This window comes from Schistocerca nitens, chromosome 6 (assembly GCF_023898315.1).
Source record: "Schistocerca nitens isolate TAMUIC-IGC-003100 chromosome 6, iqSchNite1.1, whole genome shotgun sequence".
NCBI classification, from domain to species: Eukaryota; Metazoa; Arthropoda; class Insecta; order Orthoptera; family Acrididae; genus Schistocerca; species Schistocerca nitens.
This window is the reverse complement of record NC_064619.1, coordinates 450,346,103-450,373,726: the sequence shown is the minus strand read 5'-3', so window position 1 is coordinate 450,373,726 and position 27,624 is coordinate 450,346,103. Positions and strand designations below refer to the sequence as shown.

Sequence of the window (27,624 nt, the reverse complement as noted above, 5' to 3'; positions counted from 1 at the left end):
TCTCGCGTTTTGGCAATGTTCCTTGGTCTCCCGACTTGTCAGTATGTGACTTTTTTCTGTGGGGGTGCCTTAAGAACTGTGTCTATAACCACAAACCACGAAATTTAGACGAGTTGAAGAATGCAATCACTCAAGAAATTGCTGCTGTCCCTGCAGAGATTTTAGTCCGTGTGATGGAGGAATCTGAGAAGAGACTTGAGTCCTGCATTCGAAATGATGGACGTCACCTTTACGACATTATTTTTCACAAATAACTTTAACTAAAATGGAAAATAATGAGCTTCGATTTTGTGTATATAAACGTGCATTAATTTTAAAGTTGGCTGAGTATTATTTCATTGAAAACCGTCCGTCTCCCGTGTGTCATCCTGTACTACCCAATGTAGTGTACCTAACAGTCTGCTTGGTGAGAATGATTGCTGTATTTGAGGAAATGGGTTTGGTTATGGACATTAAATTCTCGTGGCGTCCTCGTGTTAGTTGGTCTGTGGAAAACATCGCCCTCGTTAGTGACGATGTTGCCGAAGTCGGGTGAAATATAGCCGGCGACCGTCATAACAATTTGATTTTCCCAGAACTCATTCTGAAAGATGATGTGCAGTCTTGTGCCTCTAAAAGCACCGAGCATTGCCAGCTGGGTGCTTCCCAAAGAAAGAGCGGACTCACTTTCTGCTGTACGACTTCGTGAACAAGCAAAAATTGCAGGATTTTGTGCACAGAAAACCCTCGAGGAAATATGGAGAAGTCATTATACCCACAACGAGTGGGTGGCTGGTGAGGTAATTGGGCTGAGGGCGAAGTTGGGACATTTTTCTTCGAAGATGGCAAAGAGAGTTATTGTGGTCTGAACTGGATATTGTTAATGCTGAAGAGGTTTGGTTTCGACAAAATGGCGCAGCCTCTCACGCGTAGGTTGCAATGAGAGAGGTGTTCCCTACGTGGTGTTTTCTCGCATAGTTGATGTGAATTTGGCACCCAGATTTGTGATTTGACCAGATGTTCAGAGTGGTCTCCATGGGATTACAGGTGACACGGATAGTAGCGGTTGTCATGTAAGATACACATAATCATACTTTAGCGAACACCATGTTAGCCGGCCACTGCCATGGAGCCTGTATTGGGTTTGTCTCTATATCCTGTGGAACCTGGTGCTCCAAATCTGGTGTACGCACAGATCGCCGTCTCCAGGCACGTTCGTCTGTCTGAAAGGCCCCATTATAACACAAACGCCTAAAAAGGGCCTGAAATGCTGTGTGATGTGGTTGGTGTCTGTGAGGGTACTTCTTTTGGTATAACCTCTCGACCATTTCCACCGGCCTGACCCTCCACGAACACCATCTCGGCTTGTTCTCGACATAAATACCGGACTATTCTGCTGCTTGCAGTACGCTGTGTCAATCATATAGTCTGCAACACACAAGGAACGCATGGCACATAGTCAGAGGAACTGTCATTTGTCAGCGCCAAGGCCAACGAGATCTCTTGGGCCTCGGTCAGCGCCATCTACCGTGGCAACTATGCATTTGCGGACACATGTTCGTAGAACCATTTCTCCTCCATTTCCAGTCAAGAAGCCGCCCCTGCAGTTTGTCAGTTAACTGCAATTTCGTAGAAGCTACGCTACGTCATTGTGCTAAGCACTGATGTAAACAAATTGTTATTATCGTATTATATTTATTGTTAAAGTCCTAGGCGTCTGTGGCTCGTTAGGGTGCAGCGAGCTACACTTGGTGGTGGGGAGGCAGTAACAAACTCGGGTATCACTGCCCCCCCCCCCCCCCGCCCCCCTTAAAAAAAAATACAGTATAGGCGCCTGATGGAAAGCGAATAGTTTCAGCTCACTGCATCTGCATGCACGGCTTACACTGTGAATGGTGAAAGTAGAGTGTGTGTGTGTGTGTGTGTGTGTGTGTGTGTGTGTGTGTGTGTTACATGCGCGGACGACAGTGCGAAATATCAGGGCGCGCACACACACACACACACACACACACACACACACTTGCGGCCGGCGTTCTTGCACAAATCCAGAAACAAAAAGCGCGCGGAGCGACCGGGCCAGTGACTCGTACAGCTGCAGCTGCACGACACGTGTGCTCCGTTATTTTAGGTCCAGCTGTGTGTGACGTGGCAACGCAGTGCCGGCCCTAGCCGCGGGTGTCGACTGCACGCGGCCACCCCGTGTGACGTCAGCAACCACACGCGTTCTAAGTGCAGGGCCCTAACAGCCGGGGCACGCCTTGCGAGTGCGCAAATTCCGGAAATATGTGCCAGCAGGCTGGCCGTCACCAAGATAACATTGTAGAGTGCAACGTTCTGTCTTGGCGCGAGGCTGTCAATCCCGTGTAGTCGTCGTCGTTGCTGCAATTGTAGAGTGGAAATCAGTAACGGGCTAAGTGCCGAGCAACTGATTCCGAGTTATTCATTGTTTTTTGTTTTGGCAAAAATATTTTAATCAAAAAACCTCAACAATACATTTTACTCGTTTTCTACAGTAAGACTCGCACAACTATTGCACGGTTTTTAAAAATTCTCTTCCTTTTATCAATGAAAATAAATATCTTTTCTGAAAAACGCAGTACGTGCTAGATGTCATACAGGTATCTAGAAAAACGAGGTAAGCGCCAACGAAAGAAATCTCAGGCATTTATCAGTTTTTCTAATAACAGACATTTTACAAATACACTTTCATGTGGTTAAATTTTTTAATGCTTCTTTTTATGTTATAGAACCTAAAGCAATTTTAATTGATCAACTATTCGAGAAATGTTCTATTACCTACTTTCAAATACTGCAGCATCTCCTACAAATGCTTTTCCTTTACAGCGGAGTTAATCATTGTTCTCGTCTTGACGACAGCAGGTGCATTTTTTTTTATTTGACTCCAACTACATCTGGAAATATTTCTTTTCGTTGTGTTAATATATGTATCGCCTGCTTTTTTACTAATAAAAAAAGTTCTCAAGCTGGAGCATAGTAACCTCAAATGGACTGTTAGATGTCGCATTCTCCGTAAGTTTTACGAGGTCCTTAGATACTTAACACTCTGACATTCTTCCAGCCTCCTACGTTTTTCAGTCTCGACAGGATCTCTGTCACATGCTGCAAACAGTTACTAAGTCCGCCCCCGGTGGCTGCGTGGTCAGCGCGACAGAATGTCAATCCTAAGGGCCCGGGTTCGATTCCCGGCTGAGTCGGAGATTTTCTCTGCTCAGGACTGAGTGTTGTATTGTCCTAATCATCATCATCATTTCATCCTCATCGACGGGCAAGTCGCCGAAGTGGCGTCAAATCGAAAGACTTGCACCCGGCGAACGGTCTACCCGACGGGAGGCCCTAGACACACGACATTTACGTTTATCTAACAGTTACAAAGCTTTGTTGCACCTAGCACGCTTTAGCATCACCAGTAGCGCAGTGGTTAGACACTGGACTCCCATTCGGGAGGACGACGGTTCAATCCCGCGTCCGGCCACCCTGATTTAGGTTTTCCGTGATTTCCCTAAATCGCTCCAGGCAAATACCGGGATGGTTCCTTTGACAGAGCACGGCCGATTTCCTTCCCTAGCCTGATGAGACCGATGACCTCGCTGTCTGGTCTCCTTCCCCCCAAAAAACAACAACAACAACAACATCACCAGAAGATCGTCACATACCGCTGATGCTGTCTTCCGGGCGTTGTACGCACTGCTAGAAACGATCGAAGCGCCTAGCCCGCTTTTCAGGTTGACGCTTACCCCGTTATTGATTTCCACCCTACAGTTATGTCTCTACTGGTTTCATGCAGCTCTCCACGCTAGACTGTCTTGTGCAAGTCATTTCATATGCTGGATGTGTCTCCTAACAGGCGTTAGGCCAATTCTCTCTGGTGTTTCAGCAGATATTTGCAATTTCGTTTTTGGGCTGCGTAGCTGCAGTCAGCCCAGACAGTTACTGCTCGTCAAGTCTTACATGCGACGCCAGGTTACAACAGAAAGCACCGGATTGCTTCCCATAATAAACAAAATTATTTTTAAATTGGAATTTTGCGTGCCCATTCGGTAGAGCGGTCCCAGATTAGTCTAGTTCAGTATACGTCTTTTCTATAGATTTTAAGGGGACTGTAAAACACGAAGAATAAACCGCAATCAGGCAGCGACTCTGTAGCTCTGGGTGCTTGGTGGTGGCAGTCAGCGCGGGCCAGGGCAGAGCCGTCACTGCTGGAGTACTGTTTTTATTGTTCATTTTAGAACATATTGATAAAAATGAATAACGGACTAGATTGAATTGGGGCCGCTCTATCGAATGGGCAAGTAAAATTCCGATTTAAAAATGATTTTGTTTGTAACGGGAAACAAACTGTCGGTGGCGCCGCATGAAATACGCGATGAGCACTATTTGTTTGGACTTAAATGGTTCAAATGGCTCTGAGCACTATGGGACTTAACTTCTGAGGTCATCAGTCCCCTAGTACTTAAAACTACTTAAACCTAACTAACCTAAGGACATCACACACATCCATGCCCGAGGCAGGATTCGAACCTGCGACCGTAGCAGTCGTGCGGTTCCAGACTCAAGCTCCTAGAAACGCTCGGCCACATCGGCCTGCGTTTGGACTTACCTGGCTACACAGTCCAAAAACGAAATAGCAAATATCTGCTAAAACACCAAAGAAAATGCGCCAGACGGCTCTTGGAGGGGTACTGTGTATATTTAGACTCTAGATACCACTGTGAAATCCATGACAGAGGGTTTGAGTTTCTTCCCATTCCGACCTTGTATGAAGCTCGGGAACTAGGCTAACCTTGTCTTCGCCAACCAACGATACACAGGAACCTGAACAATCTCTACATCTAAAATCCACTGGAAGGTGCGTGGCGGAGGATACCCTATACACTACTTCGAGCGAAAATTTCTCGTATCTTCTCTTCGTGGTCCTGACAGAGGGTTTGGGTTTCTTCCCATTCCGACCTCGTATGAAGCTCGAGAACTAGCCTAACCTTGTCTTCGCCAATCAAGGCCTAACGTTGTCTTCGCCAACCAACGATAGACAGGGACCTGAACAATCTACATCTACAATCCACTGTAAGGTGCGTGGTGGAGGGTATCCTACACACTACCTGGAGCCAAAAATTCTCGTATCTTCTCATCGTGGTCCTTACGCGTGATGTATGTTGGCGGCAGCAGAATCGTTCGATTAGCCGAGCGGTCTAAGGCGCTGCAGTCATGGACTGTGCGGCTGATCCCGGTGGAGGTTCGAGTCCTCCCTCGGGCATGGGTGTGTGTGCTTGTCCTTAGGGTAATTTAGGTTAAGTAGTGTGTAAGCTTAGGGACTGATGACCTTAGCAGTTAAGTCCCGTAAGATTTCATACACATTTGAACATTTTGAATCGTTCGACAGTCAGCTTCAGATGCCGATTCTATAAATTTTCTCAATAGTGTTTCCCGTAAAGAACGCCGCCTTTCCTACAGGGAAGTTCCCGAAGCATCTAGGGCTATTCACTTAATACTGGTCCTTGAGACTTCGTAAGCGGGTTTTCGCGGAATAATTTAGTTCGACTTCAAACATCTTTCAGTTCAGGTTCTTCAGCATTTCCGTGACAGTCTCCCGTGAGGCAAACCAACCTGTGACTATCCCTAAGAATTGATACACATGGGCATTTGAGTGGACTGATTCCTGTGGTGACTCAGAAGACACTGCCTTCCTGCGTTTTGCGAAGTGCTTAGTTTTACATTAAAAGCACAGACATATTCATATGAATGAATATTTGTCCAACTTTTTCGAAACAGTACTCCATTGCAGATAGCTGATTCAGACTGCGGAAAGGCTGTGCTTACTGTTAATATTGTTTGCGGGGTCGTTAATACACAACGTGAACAAGAGAGATCTCAGCACACTTTCCTGGGGCACGGCTAAAGTTGGTTCTACTTCTGTCGATGACTCTTCGATCAAGATAACTTGCTGCGTCCTGCCCACCAGTAAACCCTCAATCCAGTCACAAGTCTCGTTTGAGAGCCCATATCGGCACAACAACCGCATCCTGCTTCCATTAGAGACTACTTACAGTGTTCAAGCCTTGTTCTCTATCTACAGTTTTCTTGTTGGCCTAGAATTAGGAAATTTCGCAACATTCCACAGAACAAGTAAAGGAAAAAAAAGAATCAGAAAATCATTAATTTGTAATTATATCAGACGAGAAAATATTTCTTTCGTAATTTGTTTTCCTACTTCAGAATTAAAACTGAAACATACTCGAAAGTCTTGGAATTCCCAGGACTGATATGTTGCCAGTATCAATGTCCATAACAGACAAAAATCGTTGAGATTCTCGATTTCCGGGATGGATTAACTGTCTATATACATAATTAAGTTTGTACGGAACCTCCGAAGCGCGAGTACTCGTACCTGGACAACTTTTTGCCGCAAAACTCTTCTTGTTATTGTCAGTGTAAATTTTTTAGCCATTGTCAGTTACTTTGCTGCTAAAATAACAGATGTCGTCTACTGCTTCCTTAATGTAATTAGGAGTTTTTCCAGCAACACCTGACGTAATTCATCTACACTCCGTTACCTTCATTTTACTTTTATTGATGTTTATAAGATAACCTCATTTCAGGACTATTCACTCCGTTCAGTTGTTCTTCCAAGTTCATTATAATCTCGGAGAGAATTATGTCATCGGCAAACATCAAAGTTTTTATATCTTCTCCCTCAACTGTAATTTTCTTTCGAAATTTCTCGTTTGTTTCCTTTATTTCTTGCTCAATATACAGACTGAAAACTTCAAAGATGGGCTACAACCCTATCACACTCCCTTCTTTACTACTGATTCCCATTCATGTCTTTCGACTCGTACAACTACAGTCTGGTTCTTGAACGAGTTGTACGTAACCTTTTAATCCCGTATTTTATCCCCGATGACTGCAGAATTTCAAAGAGCGTATTGAAGGCGGCATTGCCAAATTTTTTTCTAAATCTGCATATACTACAAAGTTGCGCTCGACTCTTCTTAAGTCTATCTTATAATTATATATCGTAAGATCAATGTTACTGTTTCCATAACACACTCTAACACTTACTTCCCCCCACCCCCACTCCCTTCTTCTACCATCGTTCCGTGCGTCTGGAGGGAATTCATACTTGTATTTTACAAGCAATGTGGCGAAGTTGGTTGACAGTGGGGCTCGTATACCAAATGACGGCAGCTCGAACCCCCGTCTTGCAAACCATGTTTGGGCTTTCTATGATTTTCCGTTAATTGTTCAAGGTGAATGTCGCAATGGCTCCTTTGAAAAAGGGTACGTCCTATTTCTTTCCGAATCCTTTCCCAGTCAGAGTTTGTGCTCCGTTCTTACCGTTCTTAATAACTTCGTCGTCAGTGGGAGCTTAAACCATTATCACTGTTTCTTGTTTCCTTCTTTTATGATATATCTTCTTTCCTTCTTTTATGATATATCTTCTTTCCTTCTTTTATATTACAATTATGACTTACTAAAATAACCCTTCAGCACTCTTCTTGAAGCATCAGTCGTGTTATGTACACAGTAGGTTTTGACACCTCAGCTTCCTGTTTCTATGTTGATAAAAGTCGAAACACTATTCCATAGTATTTGGTCTCCAACGATGTCTGCGTGTACATCTACATACATACTCTGCAAGCCACTATACGTTGGATGGCGGAGGATACCTTGTAACACTACTGGTCAGTCCCGTTCCTGTACCACTCGTAAACAGAGCTAGAGGAAAACATCCGTCTGCTATGTTTTTGGGCGAGCCCTGCTTTATCCTATCTTGTATTCGATGTCCTTAAGTGAGATGTGTGTTGGTCACAGTAGAATCATACTGCAGTCTGATACTACTGTCGGTTTTCCAAGCTTTCTCACCAGCGTTTCGCCAAAACGTGTTTTTTTTTTCCGTGCAGGGATTCACATTTAAGTTCAAGGACCTTTCCCGTATAATATTCGCGCGTTGATCGAAACTGCGATAACAAGTCTAGCAGTACGCCTCAGCCGGCCAGGGTGACCGAGCGGTTCTAGGCGCTTCAGTCTGGAACCGCGCGACCGCTAAGGTCGCAGGTTCGAATCCTGCCTCGGGCATGGATGTGTGTGATGTCCTTAGGTTAGTTAGGTTTAAGTAGTTCTAAGTTCTTGGGGACTGATGACCTCAGATGTTAAGTCCCATAGTGCTCAGAGCCATTTGAACCATTTTTGAACTACGGAATTACCGTCCCATACGTAGGCTGGCTCTAATATCAACAACACAGACAGGTATGTTTGGAGTTGTGCCGTGACCTAGAAGGATGGACTGCTGGTCGCATTGTGTTTATCTGTGACTCGCCGTTCTGCGCTACCCCACGACCATCTTCGACGAGTATGGCGGCAACCTGGGCAGGCATCCCATTCTTCCAGTGTATGGCATGGCGCCATGTTGTGGAGAGCCATCGGCTATGACTTCGGGTCACGGCTGATAGTGAATGAGGGAACTCTTGACGGAAAAACGATACGTCACAGATATCCTGCTATTTCATGTGTTACCTCTCATGCGACAGTGTCGTGGTGCAATTTCTCGACAGGATTATGCTCGTCCACATGGCACGTGTCTCTACGAACTGTACTTCTGTGCGCAGTATACCAGACCTACCCCCAGTAGAAATTGTGAGGGATCGGCTCGGAAACCAACTCTATCCCAGTGCCAGTATCACGGGCCATTTACAACAGCTGTGGGCCAGCTTGCCTCATGAGAAGATACAGCGGTTTTTATGACATCTTTCCAAACCGAAAGAAGGCGTACAATATCACACTGATAAGTATCTCATACTACCAAGTTGTAAATTTGACCCGATATTTTATTCACTGAAATAACATCACAAATCCTCTCAAGCCGTCAAGATTAATTTCATTTCTTCGTCCTGCCCTTAAGCTGTCGGCACACGGACCGTGCTGTCGAACGTTTACGTTGAGCGTGCCAAGTTCAGCGTGCTGCTGAATGCTCAGTTACGATGCGACTTGTGCATACGTTACGTGGGCTCCAACGTGGTATACGCGATCGCGACGCACTCCAGCGACAGTTGAGGGATGTTTCTAGTTCGTAAATCACACTGTTTACTAAACGGGCGCGCGTAAAATTCCGACGTTACCACATTTCTTCCATCGTCCACGAAAAGGAAAGTACCATGTCCACTCAATAAGGACACAGGCTTATAAAAGTTCCATTACAAAGAGTGCGTTACAAATTTGGAATACTTTTCCACATAAGATAAACATTATTTCATAATTCCCAAATTTTAGTAAAACCCCAAGGTCAGTCTTACTTGATCACTGTTACTACCCAGTAGCAGAATCTTTGCAACATGTGAATTACGAAGCGTAAAAGAAGAAGGAGCAAAATATCTTTATACAAGTAGCGCAAGCTGTCCTTTAGATTAAGCCAATCGAACAAAGTCACCCCTAAAAAAAAAAGGTGAACTTGTATTTACGTAACATCAAATATTATAGTCTATACTTATATTAAACTAATAATAAAGTATCAGAACCTAATAAAAACGCGAATGTTAGGAAAAAAATTGGTTGTGTCAGGACGCGAACCACCGCCCCCAACAAAAAAAACTCATATTAGGACGGTGACGCTATTCATTACGCTAAACAAACATCACACACTTTTTATCTAATCATAGTATCTTACCGCTTGCTAAAAACCTTAATCGTAGATATGTTACTAACTGAAATTTAATTATAACAAATTGTACCAAGAACAATGCGTTTTGGGTGGATCTTCAGTGTGCCGCTGCCTTCAAATAGCCTACTCTCATTATACGCATGTAACAATAATTCTTTTGCCACGAATATGATGTTTCTCATTATTTCATTGGAACGAATCACACAGTTAACAACGGGTTTTGCAGTGATTCTCAATTTGATGGTGCTCGGAACGGCATATATACATATAGGCTTGAAATGAATGCCAATGTGGCGCCTCACAACTCTGTACTGAAGGGAGACGGCGTGCTTGTGACGTAGGTGGCGTTGTGCCATCTCATTGGTCAACGGCTCAGAACACGCTCAGACGCACGCTCGGAAAATCTGACATGCCAGATATTGCTCTGCACGTTCGGAAAGACGTCCATGCTGTGACGTCAGAATCTCGGCACGCTCAACGTTCGGATGCACGGTCCGTGTGCCGACGGCTTTAGGGACGATTCTCCTTCTCTCTCTCCCTGCCCCTGTCCTTGTTAGTGATGGGTCGTTCGCGAGCTAACGGATCCAAAGAACGGTTCACCAAGATGAACGGAAGGGGTGAGGAACGAATTCTAAGGAACGATCTTTCATAGTTCACTTCGGTCGAGGTTTTTTACTTATAGTTCCCGGGAACGGGAAACGGTATGTCTTGTTCCCGCAACGGCACGTCGGCCGGTCTCGTTCCAGCCTCGGCCCTGTCTGTCTCGGTCCCGGTCTCCCTCGGGCGTTAGATGTTGAGTGATCAGTGTGAAGAAGACGCGTGCTACCGCGAGGCACCGTGTTAGCACCTTACAATTTCAAAGAGGCTTCCTCCTTCACGTGGCAACTCGTCGCAGTTCCGCTGCCGACTGCTCCTAGTTAGTTCAGTATCTAGTTGTTTTTCGTTTAGTTCGCTACGCACGCCCATTCTATATGTTTCAAACTTTTTTTTTAACTCTGGACTTTGGTTCTTTTCGTATTCTATTCAGCGTCCACGACCGGTTGTTAAAATCTATTTTATAATTATGTAAATTACATAAAAATTATGTAATACATAATCTTTTCAGGTAACTTAAGGGCGTATCATCATACTTCACTGTTTCGATAAACAGCAGAAGACATACTTATAAAAAGGCAAGATTTTTTGTTATTCCACATGCTAAGGAAGTCGACACGGCACACACGAGTGGCCATTTTCCGTCCTGTTTTGATCAAAGGTAAAACAGCATGTTCATTGTTATGGAAGGCAGACCGACTTACAACCGAATGAAGCCTGCGCTCTGTCATAATCGAGTGTCTGGTGTCACATTTTGTGAAGAGAGTACGGTAACTTCTACAATATTACTTCAGTGGTACAGGGTGGCGCACGAAAAATCGGCCCCGAATACTAGACTGCTCATTGTCGCCATCCAGTCGTCATCTATTGTTTCGAAATTCAAATGGCTCAGTATAGAACTTAACTTCTGAGGTCATCAGTCCCCTAAAACTTACAACTACTTAAACCTAACTAACCCAAGGACATCACACACATCCATGCCCGAGGCAGGATTCGAACATGCGACCGTAGCGGTCGCGCGGTTCCAGACTGTAGCGCCTAGAACCGCTCGGCCACTCCGGCCGGCTATTGTGTCGAAGTTTTTGTTTGCGTTAGCATACGTGTTATTTCTTTACTGCCTAATTATTACATTTTTATCTATTCTGCTCGTAGCGGCCAACAAATCGTGCGTAATTGGCGAGCAGTCTGTTCTCGGGACCGGTTTTTTTGTGCGCCACGTTATATTATTTCACTGCGATCAGCCACATAACGCTACCGTTGGTTAAACGAGGCGTTTTCCAGAATCACGAAAATTACTTCTACAAGTGTGTGAGAATTCTGTAATGAATAAAAACTCTGTACTCCAGAGAGGAGGAAAGTGCCCTCTCTTGGCGCCTTCCACCTTCAGTCACCTATGCTACTAATTTTAAATTGTTCATGATAACCATATACCATGCACAAATGAACGATGAACGAGTAAAAATGAACGGTTTCCAAAAAAGAGCGATCAGCAGTGAACTAGTTCCCAAGGATGAACGAGTTTGCCCATCTCTAGTCCTTGTCCATCTCCCTCCAACTCATCTACATTAACTTACACATCTCGTTTACATTGCACAATACTGTAGTACGGTAGAAGGCAGAGTCCACATCTGCACTCAACAAACCACCGCTCGCTGCGTGGCAGAGTGCATACACAGGGGACGAGAATCATTCTACCTGTTCCATTTTACCGTCGTAATCATTACGTGACGTAACTCGTAAGACTGCCGTATGAAGTATAATTTTCTTGTCCCTCTTAGGAACAAGGGTCTCTGAATTTTTTTTTCAGCTGCCCAACGCCTTACTACGCCATCACTGATTGCAGCCTGTTTACAAAGCTGTTTTGTTTGTAAGTCGAAAAATTTGTTCGTGAATTTTTTTGGAAATTTTCTTCTACTGCCTATAATTTTGAAGAGCTGACTAACTTAAGCTATGCTATTATAAATAAGTTACGTGTACTGACCAGTCTGTAAAAGCATTGAATTTTTCTAATATTTTCTTTGGCCGTTGGACAGTCAAAATAGTTATTTTCGTGGATTAAAGGGGTAACTTTGTGACAGCACACACATCTGCAGAAGCAAGTGTAACAATTGAAACTGTGGAAAACAAGTCTCATTAATGGAATTAGGGACATTTGTGGATGTTTATTAAAACAGACAATGTTGTTTTGTTTCCCATTAAAACTTTGATTCGAAATATAGCATACACTTGCTCTCTCACTCCACTAAGTTCGTAAGTATGTTTGGTGTCATTACCATCCTTATAGGATATTGTATTAAATGTACGTGCTGTTGTTTCCCCCACTTTCAGTAAACGGATACGTAAATACGTGTGTAACGGTTTTGTTTTATTACCTTGCTTAATTCGGGGTGGTTATTATTTATTTTGTTTCATTGAATACAGGCATATAATTATTTGGATTTTAAAAAAAAATTTGCAAAATAAATCTCACTAAACTGGCGAACATTGTGACAAATTATTTGTGTGTGTGTGTGTGTGTGTGTGTGTGTGTGGCGGCGGGGGGGGGGGGGTGGAGTTACAAATAATTTCTATCAAAATTAAAGGATTCAGATAACAAAATTCCGTATATCTGGAAATTAAATGTCTCAGTACATATTTTAATAAGGTAATGTTACAAAAACTGCTAAAAGTGTCATAAAGTTGCCAACTTTTTCGATTACTCCGGAACTCGTCGAGCAGAGATTTCTTTGTAAGCGACGTCTTAAGAGCGTGAATTAAACTTAATAGTCTTGGTGGCGCTGAAGACCTTGCTGTCGTGCGCCCACAAAACCCCTCTACTACTACCTAATAGTCTTCAACAGATTGAGTCTGACCTCTGCCTTACCCACCGATACATTTTTGTGGTCACTCAGCTTCGTTCTGGCCAAATACTCGTAGATAACACTGGCCTACAAATTTATATTCTCCAAGTTTTTTCTTAATCGTTTTAGAAATTTTTCTGCCCATTTTAGTAATGGTAATGGCTTCTCTATCACATAAGGTTCTTTCACAAAGTGATGATGAAGATCCAAAAACTTCATACAAAATGCATACATTAAAAAAAACTTTATTTAAAAAAAAACATGGCAAAATAAGACACTCCTGACATTACAAAGAAGTATTAAGCTCTTCAGTACTAATACAATGGCGTAAACCATACAATGGCCCTCAAAACTCAGATTCGAACTCTTTCTTTTGTGTACTGCCTCAGGATACTCCCATGCAGCATCCAACAATAATCTGCCATCATGCTGACTGACATCCTATCGGCCTTGGTATATCCGTTCCGTTTCTTTAACGTCTTGGTGGAGCTTTACCACAGTTCCACAGGCCTAGTACCTAAATTTCCCGGAAAATAGCTGACTTGGAGTAAAGGAAATGGGGAAATGCAGTTTCGAGTTCATCGAGGCACCCGAAACTTTGAAGTTATCGAGCATTGTTCTTATTATGTTCTCAAAATGAGGGTCTCTGTAGTTGCTGTAGTTGTCGTGAAACTTGTTGACATTTTCTTCGAAGGATGTCCAATCTAATCTTTAAATGTCTTTAGTTTCGTCTTCAAATGTTGCGTCTTTCATTATTTTCGGGATGTCAGGGCCGACGAAAACTACTTATGTCATCCCAGCTTCTGATAGCTGCCATAAACTTAAAAGTGTCGCTTTCATATGGTAGGGCTTCAATAAATTGTTTCAAAATGCCACGTTTTATCAGAAGTGGAGGCAGGAAAATTTTTGAAGGGTCCATCAAAGAATCGAAGAGTAAGTTTTCCCCCCCAACTTTCGGCGTTCTATTGGCCAGAGTTTGAGAGACCAGTGCCTGTCTTTTTTTTTACAACAGTCTCATTCACACAGGAAGCGGGAGTACTTGGTATAGGCAGCAGAGTGGCTAAGGATGATGGAGAGTTCTTTGAAATACCTGCAAATAGTCCATTCGTGTTTTTGTTCTTTTTTTCTTTTTTTTCTTTTTAGATAACCCCCAGAGCTCAAATAGCCCTAGTACTTGTAGTATAGACTATAATGTAAAACTACTTTTTGTAACAGATTTCATTGCAAAACATCGCAAAACAATACTGCCGTTTATATAACGATTAAATAGTTACAATTTGACTGCTTCACAGAAATTCTCAGTGTGTATCAAAACTGCATGTAATTGGTTATTTCAAGTACTTTATTTGAAAACCACACCCAAATATACACTAGAAATGCCCTTTACCTTTAAGATAAAAATTTCTTCCTCAGCCATTGTAATTAATGGTTGTAACTGAGAGCAAGAATGAAGTGCTCAGATTAAAAAGGGTGTAAGACAAGGATGTAGTTCTTCTCCCCTACTGTTCAATCTGTACATTGAGGAAGCAATGATAGAATTAAAAGAAAAATTCAGAAGTGAAATTGAAATTCAAGGTGAAAAGATAATCAAGGATATGATTCACTGATGCCATAGCTATTCTCAGTGAAAGTGAAGAAGAATTACAGAATCTGCTGAATGAAATGAGCAGTCCACTGAGTACAGAATATGTATTGAGAGTAAATCGAATAAAGGCGAAAGTAATGTGAGGTAGCAGAAATGTGAACAGTGAGAAACTTAACATCATGAGTGATCGTTACGAATTAGATCAAGCTAAGGAATTCTGCCGCCTAGGCAGCAATGAGCAGTGACAGGTGGAGCAAGGAGGACACCAAGAGCAAAAAGTGTGTTCCTGGCCAAGAGAAGTCTGCTAGTATCAAACATAGGCCTTAATGTGAGGAATAAATTTCTAACAATGTACATTTGGCACACAGCATTGTATGGTAGTGAAACATGGACAGTGGAAAAAATCTAAACAGAAGAGAATTGAAGCATTTAAGATGTGGTGCTACAGAAGAATATTGAAAAGAAGGTTGGCTGACAAGGTAAGGAATGAGAAGGTTCTGCGCAGGATCGGATAGGAAAGGAAGATATGAAAAACACTGACAAGAAGAAGCGATAGAATGATAGGACATGTGTTAAGACGTCAGGGGATAGCTCCCATTGTACTAGAGGGAGCTGTAGAGGGTAAAAACTGTAGAGGAAGACAGAGACTGGAATACACCCAGCAAATAATTGAGGATGTAGGCTACAAATGCTACTTTGAGATGAAGAGGGTGGCAATGGAGAGGAATTTGTGGTGGCCCACATCAAGCCACTCCAAATATTTATGACTAAAAAAAAAAAACTGATTGCCAATTGTGTTGTCAAATTTTCTCAGATGATTTCTTTTATTTATGTACATGCCACTTCTAGCTGTTTATGCGTAGTCAGTTGCAAGCCTCTCTGGCCATATGTTTTCTGACAGTGTGACTCCTCAGTATGTAACAGCATTGTCTGCGACGGTCTCTAAGAGCTACAGGAGAACCTCCAGGTCACTTACAGGGTACATGGATGTACCAGGTGCTCAATATCATTGGGAAAGTCAGTTTTTTCCTCATTTCAAACATTTTTTAGTGGAGTTTTATGCGCCCATTCTCCCAAACATACTCCTGGTATATTATTGAGTTTAACGATATTACGGCTATCAACAGATAACAAAAGAGCGGGAGTAAGTGGTGCTCCAGCAGAGTGAGTAGCGCTGCTGCACAGCGCGGCATAGGCAGGAGTATAAGAAAGAAGAGACCAAGAAATATTTAACGATCCTTCTGTATCTTTTGTTCTCGACTGCATTAGAGACCGATAAGACCGCAACAGCACCACTGTAGCTCAGCAAATTATTAACACTAATAACTAGCGAAACAGGCTATACTTCACAATTGCTAGATATATATGAGAATCTCTCTCTCTCTCTCTCTCTCTCTCTCTCTCCATAAATCTCCTCCTCCACCCACCTCTCTATGAATAACCTCCTCCCACCTCTCTCTGCCTATCTCCTCCTGCCTCTCTCTGCCTATCTCCTCCTGCCTCCATATGTCCTTTTCCATCTGAATTTTCATTAAAGTATCGTGGAAAAAATCTGAAGTAAATTGGTGAACAACTTTTCGAGATTTTTCATAACAACAAATCCCTTGATATAACACGTGTGTTTATATATTACATGTATATCTGTCAAATTGATTTTTTTTTATGAAAACATGTGACAATAGAACTGTCAAACTGAACACACACACACACACACACACACACACACACACACACACACACACACACACACACACACACAAGTCAGTTGATCCCTGCTTCAGTAATGATCTTTCGTAATTGATTTTAATTTTCTTCTCCGGTGCATTTTCCAAAAAAATTCTTTCATTCAAACCTTGTCCTGTCAGTTACGAAGGCAACAAAGAAAAAATGTCAGCCACATCTGTCAAGACATTCTTAATTGAAGGTATTTCATAAGTGCAGCAATTGATGTTAATATCTGACTGGATTTTGCAAATTTTTGTCGTACAAACCTTGTACTGACAATAATGAACACAAGGCAGGGGAAAAAAAAGAGAAAAAAAAATCAACCAAATTGGTAAAGTGTTCTCAGGTGATGGTGATGATCTTTCATAGATGTGGCAGTTGATTTTTATTTATATAAATTACTGTTAATTAATATTAATTATTTTAATTTAATTTCAATAAATTTCAAGGTGTGTGTGATTATTTTGATGCAGCCAGTGTATGCTGATACAGCTGCAGTGAGTTTCACAGTTGTCAAATTGATTATAGTATAAATCCCAGTTGATCTGACACATTTCAGTTTATGGCAATGATATAATATGGTGTCCCATTCCAATTGCCAGAGACTCATTTTCTTAGTAAAAACTAATTCTGAATAGAGGTCTGCGTTTTAATTAAATCATTGTTGTCAGGCAACAGTACTTCAGCAAAGAAAGACTTTGCAATAATACTACAGTGAACTGTTTCTTTCTTGTCACTTCACATCTTATTCTCTTTAAGTGCATGCCAGTCTAAATGTTAAACAATTAACTGTACTGAATACACATCAACTCATAAGTTTGAAAATTTGTTGTTGTTGTTGTTGTTGCAATCAGCTGCTTGACTTGATCAGTGTATAATATTAATCAATTTTAACATAAATGAGCACTGGTGGGTCTTCTATATTCACAAGGATCACTGACATTTTTGTAATGAAGTCAAAGTCAATGAATATATAATGAGTGTGTTTGTGTAGATTGTGTTCAGAAATCTGCAATGTGCCATTTATCTTCCTAGGTGAATCAGGCCTTGGGAAATCGACCCTGATAAACTCCATGTTCCTGGCAGACATCTACTCCAATGAGTACCCGGGCCCTTCACATAGGATAAAAAAGACTGTTCAGGTGGAAACGAGTAAAGTGTTGCTCAAGGAGAATGGTGTGAACCTGACTCTTACTGTAGTTGACACGCCTGGCTTTGGTGATGCTGTCGACAACAGCAATTGGTAAGCATTTGCGCTAAATTGTGATAATCTGTTAAAAATATTAATGTGCAATCCTATAGGCTTTTTAAACAGTTGTTTGTTAGTTTTTCCCTTCACCTTGCCATTTCGTGTCATGTATAATTCTCTATCCTCCTCCTCCTCCTCCTCCTCCTCTTCCTCCTCCTCCTCCTCCTCCTCCTCCTCCTCCTCCTCCTTCCTCTTCCTCTTCCTCTTTTCAGTTGTCAACCTGTTTTGCAGGGTCTACAAGTGTGATAGGCACACCTGGGGGAACGTTGAGATGGACAGATCAGGGGATACAGAGAGAGGGGTAGGAGGGATGGATAGGGAGAGGGAGGAAGGGAGGCGGAAAGTGGGAGACAAATAGAGGAGCAGGAGGAGATGGATAGGGGGAGAGGGTGGAAGATGATTGACGAAGATAGACGGGAGGAGGAGGTGGACAGGGGAGGACTTGGGGAAGATGGAGAGGATAGTTAGCAGGCGAGAAAGGCAGAGGATGTGAGAATGCAGGTGGAAGAGAAAGAGAGGGCGGGATGTGGAAGAAGAAGAGTGTGAGAAGAGACAAGATGGAGAAGGACAGCTTGTGAGGTGGATTGTGGAAGAAGAAATAAATAAATAAATACTTGAGCAGTCCGGAAAACTGGTCTCAACCGATGTCTGTGCAGCATGTTCTAACTTGCTACTCATTGCCTGAGCAACCTCTTCATGTACCTGGTGTGTGCGGTGTCATTTGTAAATGAGGCAGCATCTATATAGGTCAAACAATTTGCACAATTGCGGAGCATTGTAACAAGCATGAGCGACATATTAAACAAAGGGAGCTTGACAAGTTGACTGTAGTTAAGTGATGCCTGGAAAAGGACACCAAATACAGTGTGAAAAGACATGAGTCTTGGCTCATGCATTAACATACTGGAATTCCATTGCAAAAGCAGTGGCCGAGATTAGAATAAACAGCAACAATTTTAACACTTACTGTGGTATGGGGGCAGTCTTGGGATCAAAAGATAGCACAGACAGGTGCTTGGCTCCTCGCTCCACAGGACATCACTAGGTCCTGCAGCAGGCTGGAGCTGCTAAGAGATGCCCAACCATCCTTCTGCGCACATGTCATTTCGAACCTCTGATTAGTGCCAGATGCTGCAGTTGTTTATACACTAGTGGAAAATTCCTCATTTATTCATACATTCTCCATCTTTCCTCACTATCTGCTAGTTACATGGGCTAACGTATGCAGCAGTGATAGGCGTTGGTTTCAATTCAGTCCCCAGTGGTCACTGTTTTGTCCATTGAATCAGTAGGAGCTAGGTAGTAGAGTGATACGGTGCTGGACACAATGTAAGTTCAGATGTACTTTATACGTAAATTGATTTATTATTAATAAACAAAAAGATAGAAGCCCATGCATTACCTTCTGACAGAGCCTTAAGAACATTTAAAATTTTAGATACAAACCATTGGAATTTGAATTTTAAATTTAAAGTGAAGAAACTATTAAATTTTCTTAAAATTTGAGTTCAGGAATACCAAAATTTTAGAACCAGAAAATGAAAAGTACTCAATTAACAGAACATACAGTAAAATAATCGCATTCAAAATAGCAAAATAAATTAAAACAGTTACAAGTGAGTTGCAGTAGAGCTGCAATCTCTTAGGCAAATCAGATTTCCAATTGTGAAGGCCAGGTTTTAATGTGGCAGCGAAGAACTGCTTACAGGCAACAACTTTAAAAAGCAGCGGCTGCCATGTAATCACTTTCAATTTTGACTATTCTAATGTACAATACAGCAAATCTGCCTACAACTCACCAAAATCATTAAAGACAAGAGAAATTCATAATAGATACATTAAATAGAACTAAGTCTTCTAACATCACTACTAGAGCTGATTTTATCATTCAAAGCTTTGAAAACTGCAATCAGTTTGGCCAGTATTTGAAATGTCCAACAGAATCACACCAAGATATTAAGTGATGCCTCAATGGCTTAAACAAGTTAAACCCCAACCTAAATAAATATAAATGGTTCTTGTGGCAAACTTAAACACATTTCCACTGATCACAATCAGAACATAACTTACAGGAGTTGTTTGCTTATGCAGGTACTAGCCTATCAATAACATCTTGACTGAAGTGAGTCAGTTCACAAATAAACCAGCTTGTATGATATCACAAAGCATGGCTGAGCAAGAAGTCACTCCTTCACATTATTTGAACATATCACAGTTGAAATGCACACACACAATATGAAGGGTTCAAATCACAGTGCAATAGCTGATAACCACCATGATGTAACCTGACTGTATGCTACAACAATTAAAACCCTCACTAAAACAGGATAATAAGTAAAGATGCTCACCAAATAAAGCACATAAATTGGCACAAGAACAGTACAAAGCCAAGTGATCACAATTCAGATCTGGCAGAGTAATTGTAGTCCTGCGTTCAGAACTGCAGACTCCCTCCGATACAAGCAGTAAACGCGGCTCCTACCAAGGGACAGCAACCACACCAGAGGTACACACATCTGCAACATGCCAACAAGTGAACCCTCTCATGAACCAATCCCTCATCCATAACACAGAACCATGATGTTCACTGCAGCCCACCAAAAGCCACACTTCCTTGTAGCACTCCAAGCCGCTTCTGGCAACAAGAACAACCAAACATCTCCCTCTATGGTGTGGATGCTCACACCGTTATACAACCAACTCTCAAGTCTCTGCACCGATAGTGGGACACCGGTTCACCAAACAGCTGGCAGCCGGTCAAAGGCCATAACCCCATAGAGACAGTACTCAATAGTCTGAATGCCACAGCTCACTTGAAACACTGTTGCCCGTCTTCATATTCACAGTAATGCCAACACCTGTTGCACCATTCACTGTCGCTGTGATCATCTGACAAAGAAATCTGTTCTCCCCTTTTTACAATGCACTAATCCCTTTGATGAGTTTTGCCTTTTTTGTTCCTCTCTCAATAATTCCTCGATGGGTAGTACATGTGTCGAAAAATGAATGGGTCTAGTTTATATCTGGAATTTTTTGTCTTGAAAATGGCCTGGATGAGAATATTTCAGTGCTTTAAATTTTCCTCTGTATCTTTGTTGTTCATTATTGCTGATTCCTCAGTCTTTGGGGGGCAGGTTCTCATTTCAGGGACAAGAAAGTTCCCTGAGCCTTTATCCGCTCCTTCATCCTCTTTTGGCAAAGTTGTTGACAGATATTTTTTTTTGACAACTTGTGCCAAATGTCTTTCATAGACATGAAGACATAGTAGATAGTGTCGGAAGTTCCATGCGGCTTTTCACGGATGATGCTGTAGTATACAGAGAAGTTGCAGCATTAGAAAATTTCAGTGAAATGCAGGAAGATTTGCAGCGGTAGGCACTTGGTGCAGGGAGTGGCAACTGACCCTTAACATAGGCAAATGTAATGTATTGCAAATACATAGAAAGAAGGATCCTTTATTGTATGATTATATGAAAGAGGTACAAACACTGGTAGCAGTTATTTCTGTAAAATATCTGGGAGTATGCGTATGGAACGATTTGAAGTGGAATGGTCATATAAAATTAGTTGTTGGTAAGGCGGGTGCCAAGTTGAGATTCATTGGGAGAGTCCTTAGAAAATGTAGTCCATCAACAAAGGAGGTGGCTTACAAAACACTCGTTTGACCTATACTTGAGTATTGCTCATCAGTGTGGGATCCGAACCAGGTCGGGTTGATAGAGGAGATAGAGAAGATCCAAAGAAGAGTGGCGTGTTTCGTCACAGGGTTATGGTAAGCATGATAGTGTTACGGAGATGTTTAGCAAACTCAAGTGGCAGACTCTACAAGAGAGGCACTCTGCATCGCGGTGTAGCTTGCTGTCTAGGTTTCGAGAGGATGCGTTTCTGGATGAGGTATCGAATATGTTGCTTCACCCTAATTATACCTCCCGAGGAGATCCCGAATGTAAAATTAGAGAGACTGGAGAACACACGGAGGCTTTCCGGCAGTCGTTCTTCCGCGAACCATACGCGACTGGAACAGCAAAGGGAGGTAATGACAGTGGCACGTAAAGTGCCCTCCCCCACACACCGTTGGGTGGCTTGCGGAGTGTAGATGTAGATGTAGATTATTTCCTCCCTCTCTCCTCATCCCCCCCCCCCCCCATTCCACTTCTTCGAAATTCATGTGGTGCTTCATATTGAACAAGGCACTGTTGTATGAGAAGTCAAATATGTAGGTGTAGATATTAATTCTTAGACCATGCACCTCTGTTTTTCATCAGGAATGAGAGTGAGTTTAATACAAGCCTTGCAAGCCTAAATACTCTCTCTTGTCTATGATATATCTGACAGCTGCATTCCAAGCAAATCATTATGATTTCTGTTTATTGACCTTAATTGTAATTATGTTGTTATGTGTTTGTTTATTTTTGGTGCCACTTCCTTATTTTCCATTTGTTTGTTTTTATAAATAACCAGTAACACAATATAGTATCCAGTAAATTTGAATCAAATCAAATCTTACCTTCCTTTTGTAGACAGTAAGTAATGTCATGTGCAGTTCTCCATACTTTTTGCAGCATTGTTACACATGAACATGCATTGCATTTCTAGTTGGCAACCAGTTATCGATTACATCGAATCAAAATACGAAGAATATTTGAATGCGGAGTCTCGAGTAAATCGAAAAACTCTTGTGGACAACAGAGTCCACTGCTGCCTTTATTTTATAGCCCCATCAGGCCACGGACTCAAACCATTAGATGTTGAGTTCATGCAGAGGCTGCATGACAAAGTAAATATCATTCCAGTGATAGCAAAGTCTGATACCATGACACCTGACGAGTGTACACATTTCAAAAAACAGGCAAGTCAGTTGTTTCCATATCTATCTAATATTAAATCTATCTAATATTAAAAATACGTTTTGTTTTTTGATTAAAAACCACCAATATTATAAATACATAAGTATAAATAAATGGATATAACTATAACTCTTAGTAGATGGAATGCTAGTGACATTTAATGTGTGACTGAAAAAACTTGTAGAAAAGTGTGAGCTGTCACGATTCATTTGGGTAAGGAAGCAAGACGTCAGCACACCACAATTTAGACAGTAAAATGCTTTGTTATTCATGCTAAATAGAAGTATTAAATACCCATACAGTTAAATGCTTAGTAGGTTGTTTTTGTTTAGATCCTGAATGAAATATCACAACATAAAATTAAAATCTATGAATTCCCGGACCCAGAGGATGAAGAGGAGTCAAAAGTAAATAAAACATTAAAAGACAGAGTTCCATTTGCTGTTGTTGGATCAAACACTGTCATTGAAGTAGATGGCAAGAAATTGCGGGGTAGGAAGTATCCTTGGGGAATAGCTGAAGGTAAGTCATCCAAATTTTTCACTTTTGCCTTAAAAGTAATCTCACAATAAGTATAAACTCACACAAATCCTTTAAACCTTTCTCGTCTTCTGATGAAAATAACAGAGCCAAAAAATGTTTGTTATGTAGTGTGTTCTGTCATGATGACACCAATTTCAGAGTCAAATGACACTACTGTCATGAAGTGCCTTTTTTACAATACCCCACAATCCATAATAGAGTACTATGTTCTTGATTGTGGTTACAAAATGAGGCATTATGCTCTTTTACATTAAGTCTTTGTCATGACTAGCTGATTTCATTGCATCTTGCCCAGCTGACTCGGTCTTTCAATGTTGATCTGTCAACTTGGAGTTACACAAAAAAGAAAAGGAAAAAGAAAATTCAGAATGAAAAGAATGGATTGATCGGTGATGATGCGACAACATTGAACTGATACTAGTGCAAACTGAAACCTGAAGAGGGAGGGGAAGGGGATAAAAAACTAAGAAAATGAAAATTGTCATGACATATTCTTTGAGTGGCCCCTGCCATGTCACAGCTGAAGGACAATGAGATGCTGCTGGGTGTCGCATAATTCATTGCATGAATTTTGAGACCATTGACTGAGAAGTGAAGTGTTGTTCGTAATGTTTCAATGTAGCTGTTCAAACTCTGCTGGCTACACAGAACAACTTAGACTACAGATCCGAAGATCTAAGGTTCAATCCCCAGTCAATCTTAGTATATATTTCTGTCACTTATCACCTCTTTCACCCGTGGAAGTTTGTTAATGTGAATAATGAGGAGTTGCCCCCCAGGTTTGGAGTCCGTGTCAGACTGATAACAGGCTGAGTATGTCTGTTTTAAGGTCAGAGGAAGGAAATGGGGATACCAACTCTCATTGCCCTATGGAGAGAGAGACTCTCTCTCTCTCTCTCTCTCTCTCTCTCTCTCTCTCTCTCTCTCTCTCTCTCTAATGTAGTCATCAGAGGATGCCAATTGCTGTAAGATAATATTGATGTAAACTGGGAGTAGGGCATATTGACATTGGCTGCAAGTTCTTACAAAGGAAGATTCTCAAGGCTTTTCACTTCCATCAAGGGCTCTTTATAAAACCAAATTTCTGTTGTTATAATTAGCACTTCATGAAAACCTATAAGCCAGTGATGCGACTTAGAAGTAAAGGTCAGATTAAAGTCTGACATAAATCACTCATCACATCTTCAGTATGAACTGGTCATCAGTTTAGTGTTTAATTTCACGGTGAATGCTGGAGCAATACCTTGACAGAGCTGTCGTTCTTAACACTAAATATAATAATCCTCAGACTGCATATCACAGCTAGTCACATTATTGACTAATCTCATAATTTGTAAAATAGTGGTGTTTCACATGAAAATTTAAATACCTGTTTTTTTTTTTTTTAAATCCATATTAGGTCAATTTCTTAAGCAACAAGATATTATAGAACATGCTTGTAATTGTTATCCTTTTGTTTCTGCTAGTGGAAAACCTCGAGCACTGTGATTTCATTGCATTACGAGACATGCTCATCCGTACACATCTTCAGGACCTGAAAGATGTCACCAACAATGTTCACTATGAAAACTTCAGGTGTAGAAAACTTGCTGGTCTTGGGAGTGATGGAAAGCCAACAAGGATATCAAATAAGTAAGTGATCAATTTATTATACTCACTCATTGTATCTTCATGTACTGCCGGAATATTATTTTCAATGAAGAAATGTCAAATCCCTCCTTGTCAATGGAGACTTTGAGTCCTCCTTTCCAATAGCAGATTCACTCAAGTCTGAATTAGTTATGCTGTACATTCTGAGAATGTAGTGGACAATTTAAATGGAACTAAGGAAGGCAAAATCTGAAGACGATAGGTACCAGAATCGCACAGTAGAAAAAATTCACTGTAGTATCATAACTGCAATAAAACATCACTTCAGTCACACAAAAATAGTAGTTGTGAATGTAAAGTTAGATGTCAAAAAGAAACTCCAGGGTCTTCAGAAATGAGATACAACCATTTGAATTACTAATATTGTGCCTAACTGACAAACACAATACACGCCAATTTTCTGCTGTGTTAACCAAATTTAAGTGTTAAGGTAGTGCACTATGGCTGTTTTTGTGTTTGACACTCAGTGGATGTTTATATATCTGATGGAATGACCAACACAGTTCTACTGAACATGTCACATTTGTGTCACCTGTATTGGACATAGTGCACATTGAGCTGAGATTCATTGAATAATGTAGGAAAATAATTTGAAGGTGTGATCCTCCATAATTTTTTTCTTTTTATGCACCTTCTTTGTACTTTGCATTTCTCTTATACAAGATGTCCCAGGAGGAATGGACACTATTCAGGCATATGTCAAGAAAGCATGTTTAATGCAAAAACACTCCATATGGCCAAATGCCCCATTTTGATTGGTTTCTGAGATACAACACATTTAATATATATTTGGTTTTGGGCTAGTGGTGCACATGTGCCTCTTACCCACCCAGCCTCTTTAACATTTTATTCTAGTCCAACCTACCTTGTCACTTTCAGGCTCTTTGCTCAGGATGTCTTTTTGCCATGGAATGCACAGTTGTCCTTGGTGCGCTGTGAGTGAAGTAGTGGGAGGGATTGGGAGGTTATCAGAGAGAAGCATTGGTTAACTGTGTTTGTACACACACAGGCTAAAATTTCACCAATTTTCTTCTGAACATGTAGTTCAACAATCTGTGCAAGAACAGCAACACATTGGTGAAATGGTGCAGCATAGTCCTACTGCCAACACATGGGTGACATTTTGAATGTATCAGTGTTGCACGAACTCTTGTATAGTAGACAGTACATGCAGAAAACTTGGACCCATTTCACAAACAGTGTGTCTACAGTCTTCACATTTGTGACAATGCCACACAACTTGAATTTTGTCAATGGTAAAATGACAGTTGTCATTTGCTTCCATTAATACCATTCACTGCTGAAGCCATGTTTATATGGGAGGAATCAACAACACATCCAACAATCACCGATGTTGACAGGAAAATCCACCTGCTACTGTGGAAACCTATTTTTAAAATCATTTTTCGATCAATATTTGGTGTGGTATGATCAGTAATATGTTTTATAGGTCCAGGCTTTTTAGAAAAGCAAATGATGGGACAGAATTACTTGCAATTTTTTTGAAAATTTGTTTGTTGAACACCTTGAAGACATTCCTTTGGCCACACAGATTGCATTGTACTTCTAGCAAGATGGAGGCCCTCCACATTTTATCAGATCTGTGAGGGAACACCTGAACCGCGTGTACCCTAATCGCTGGGTTGATCATGTTAGGGTTAACTGGCTATTGAGATCACCAGACCATACGCCATTAGACATTTGTTTATGGGGTGGATGAAGTCTGTGGTGTACAAATGAAAAGTGAAATCATGAGATGAACTGCATGGTGCATCATGGATGCTGTTCCTCTCATTGGGGAATGTGCAGAGGCTCTCCTACAATTGCAACATGTTCTCCTGAGAGTGCGCAAATACACTGAAGTTAACAGTGGGATATTCAAACATTTATTGTTAACTATGCAACAGCTATCATGTGATGTGTATGATACTGCTTGGAGGCAAATGTGTCAAAATATGCATTTTTAATTGATACTTTGTAAAACACATATTGTAATCATTACTAACTGTTGTACATGTGTAGATGTGCATGTGCTGTAGCTTAGGTAATTTTTGTTAATTGGTGTGACATATTTTATGTGACTTGGTAGACCACAATTGTCCTTTATCAAATTGTCTGTCTCGATATCCTCTGCACTACGGTGGTACTTTGCAAACAATATCAATGTACTGAATAATACAGGAAATGAGTAACAATGTACATTATATGTGTACTGCCATGCAAACCAGTGGGAATAAGGCATATGTTCGTATGAAGTTTCTTTGCTTCAAAAGATGGTTTCTGCCATACCCTTGAATATTTGCCATTTCTCCTGGGACACCCTCTGTAGTGTGTATGTTATCAAGTTGTAAAAATTCGTAACATTCACACGAGGAAGCCAAAGATGAAAATATCACATTATGCAGAGCATTTAATTCTACTTGCCAGAGGAAGAACTAACAGATTGATAAATTAGATATAGCTTTTCTGCTTTTAACTTTGTGTTTAGCAGTACTTCAAATTTTGCTTCCTGGTGATAAGTACTGGCTTAGGTTCTTGTAAATTTTTATTGACTTTTGAACTAAGGAGAAATAGGTAAAAAAAGATATTTATAAAGAGTTCCTGTCCCCTTCTGATTCACACCCTCTCCAGTATACAAAAAACAATCACCCTGGTCATCCCATTAAGGCAGCCTTCATACCCCTACCAGATGTATCTGATTTAGTTTGCATGCGGCACAGGTCTCTAGAGGTAAATGCTAGTTTGCAAATACTTCACAATTCAGTTTGCCAGGTAAGAGAAAATCAGGAATGCAATACATTCAGACAAATGCCTGGTATGACAAAGAGTTACATGTTTTACCAAAACTTGGATTAGAGTTGCACACAGTGTGTAACGGAAGACACAAAGAGGGAAATACGGTGTCCTTTCTCTCTTCCCTCAAGCCCTCTTCTCAAGAC

General features: G+C 41.3%; 1 protein-coding gene across 1 annotated transcript in view; it reads left to right on the top strand.

Moving 5' to 3' along the window:
• LOC126262323 (protein peanut) overlaps positions 1-27,624 on the top strand; it is a 173,827-nt gene that overhangs the window by 92,518 nt on the left and 53,685 nt on the right. The window contains exons 2-5 of the mRNA XM_049958879.1: positions 17,432-17,639; positions 22,242-22,494; positions 22,825-23,014; positions 24,502-24,667. Of these exons, the coding sequence (XP_049814836.1) occupies positions 17,432-17,639; positions 22,242-22,494; positions 22,825-23,014; positions 24,502-24,667 (817 nt within the window). The remainder of the gene's footprint in view (positions 1-17,431; positions 17,640-22,241; positions 22,495-22,824; positions 23,015-24,501; positions 24,668-27,624) is intronic.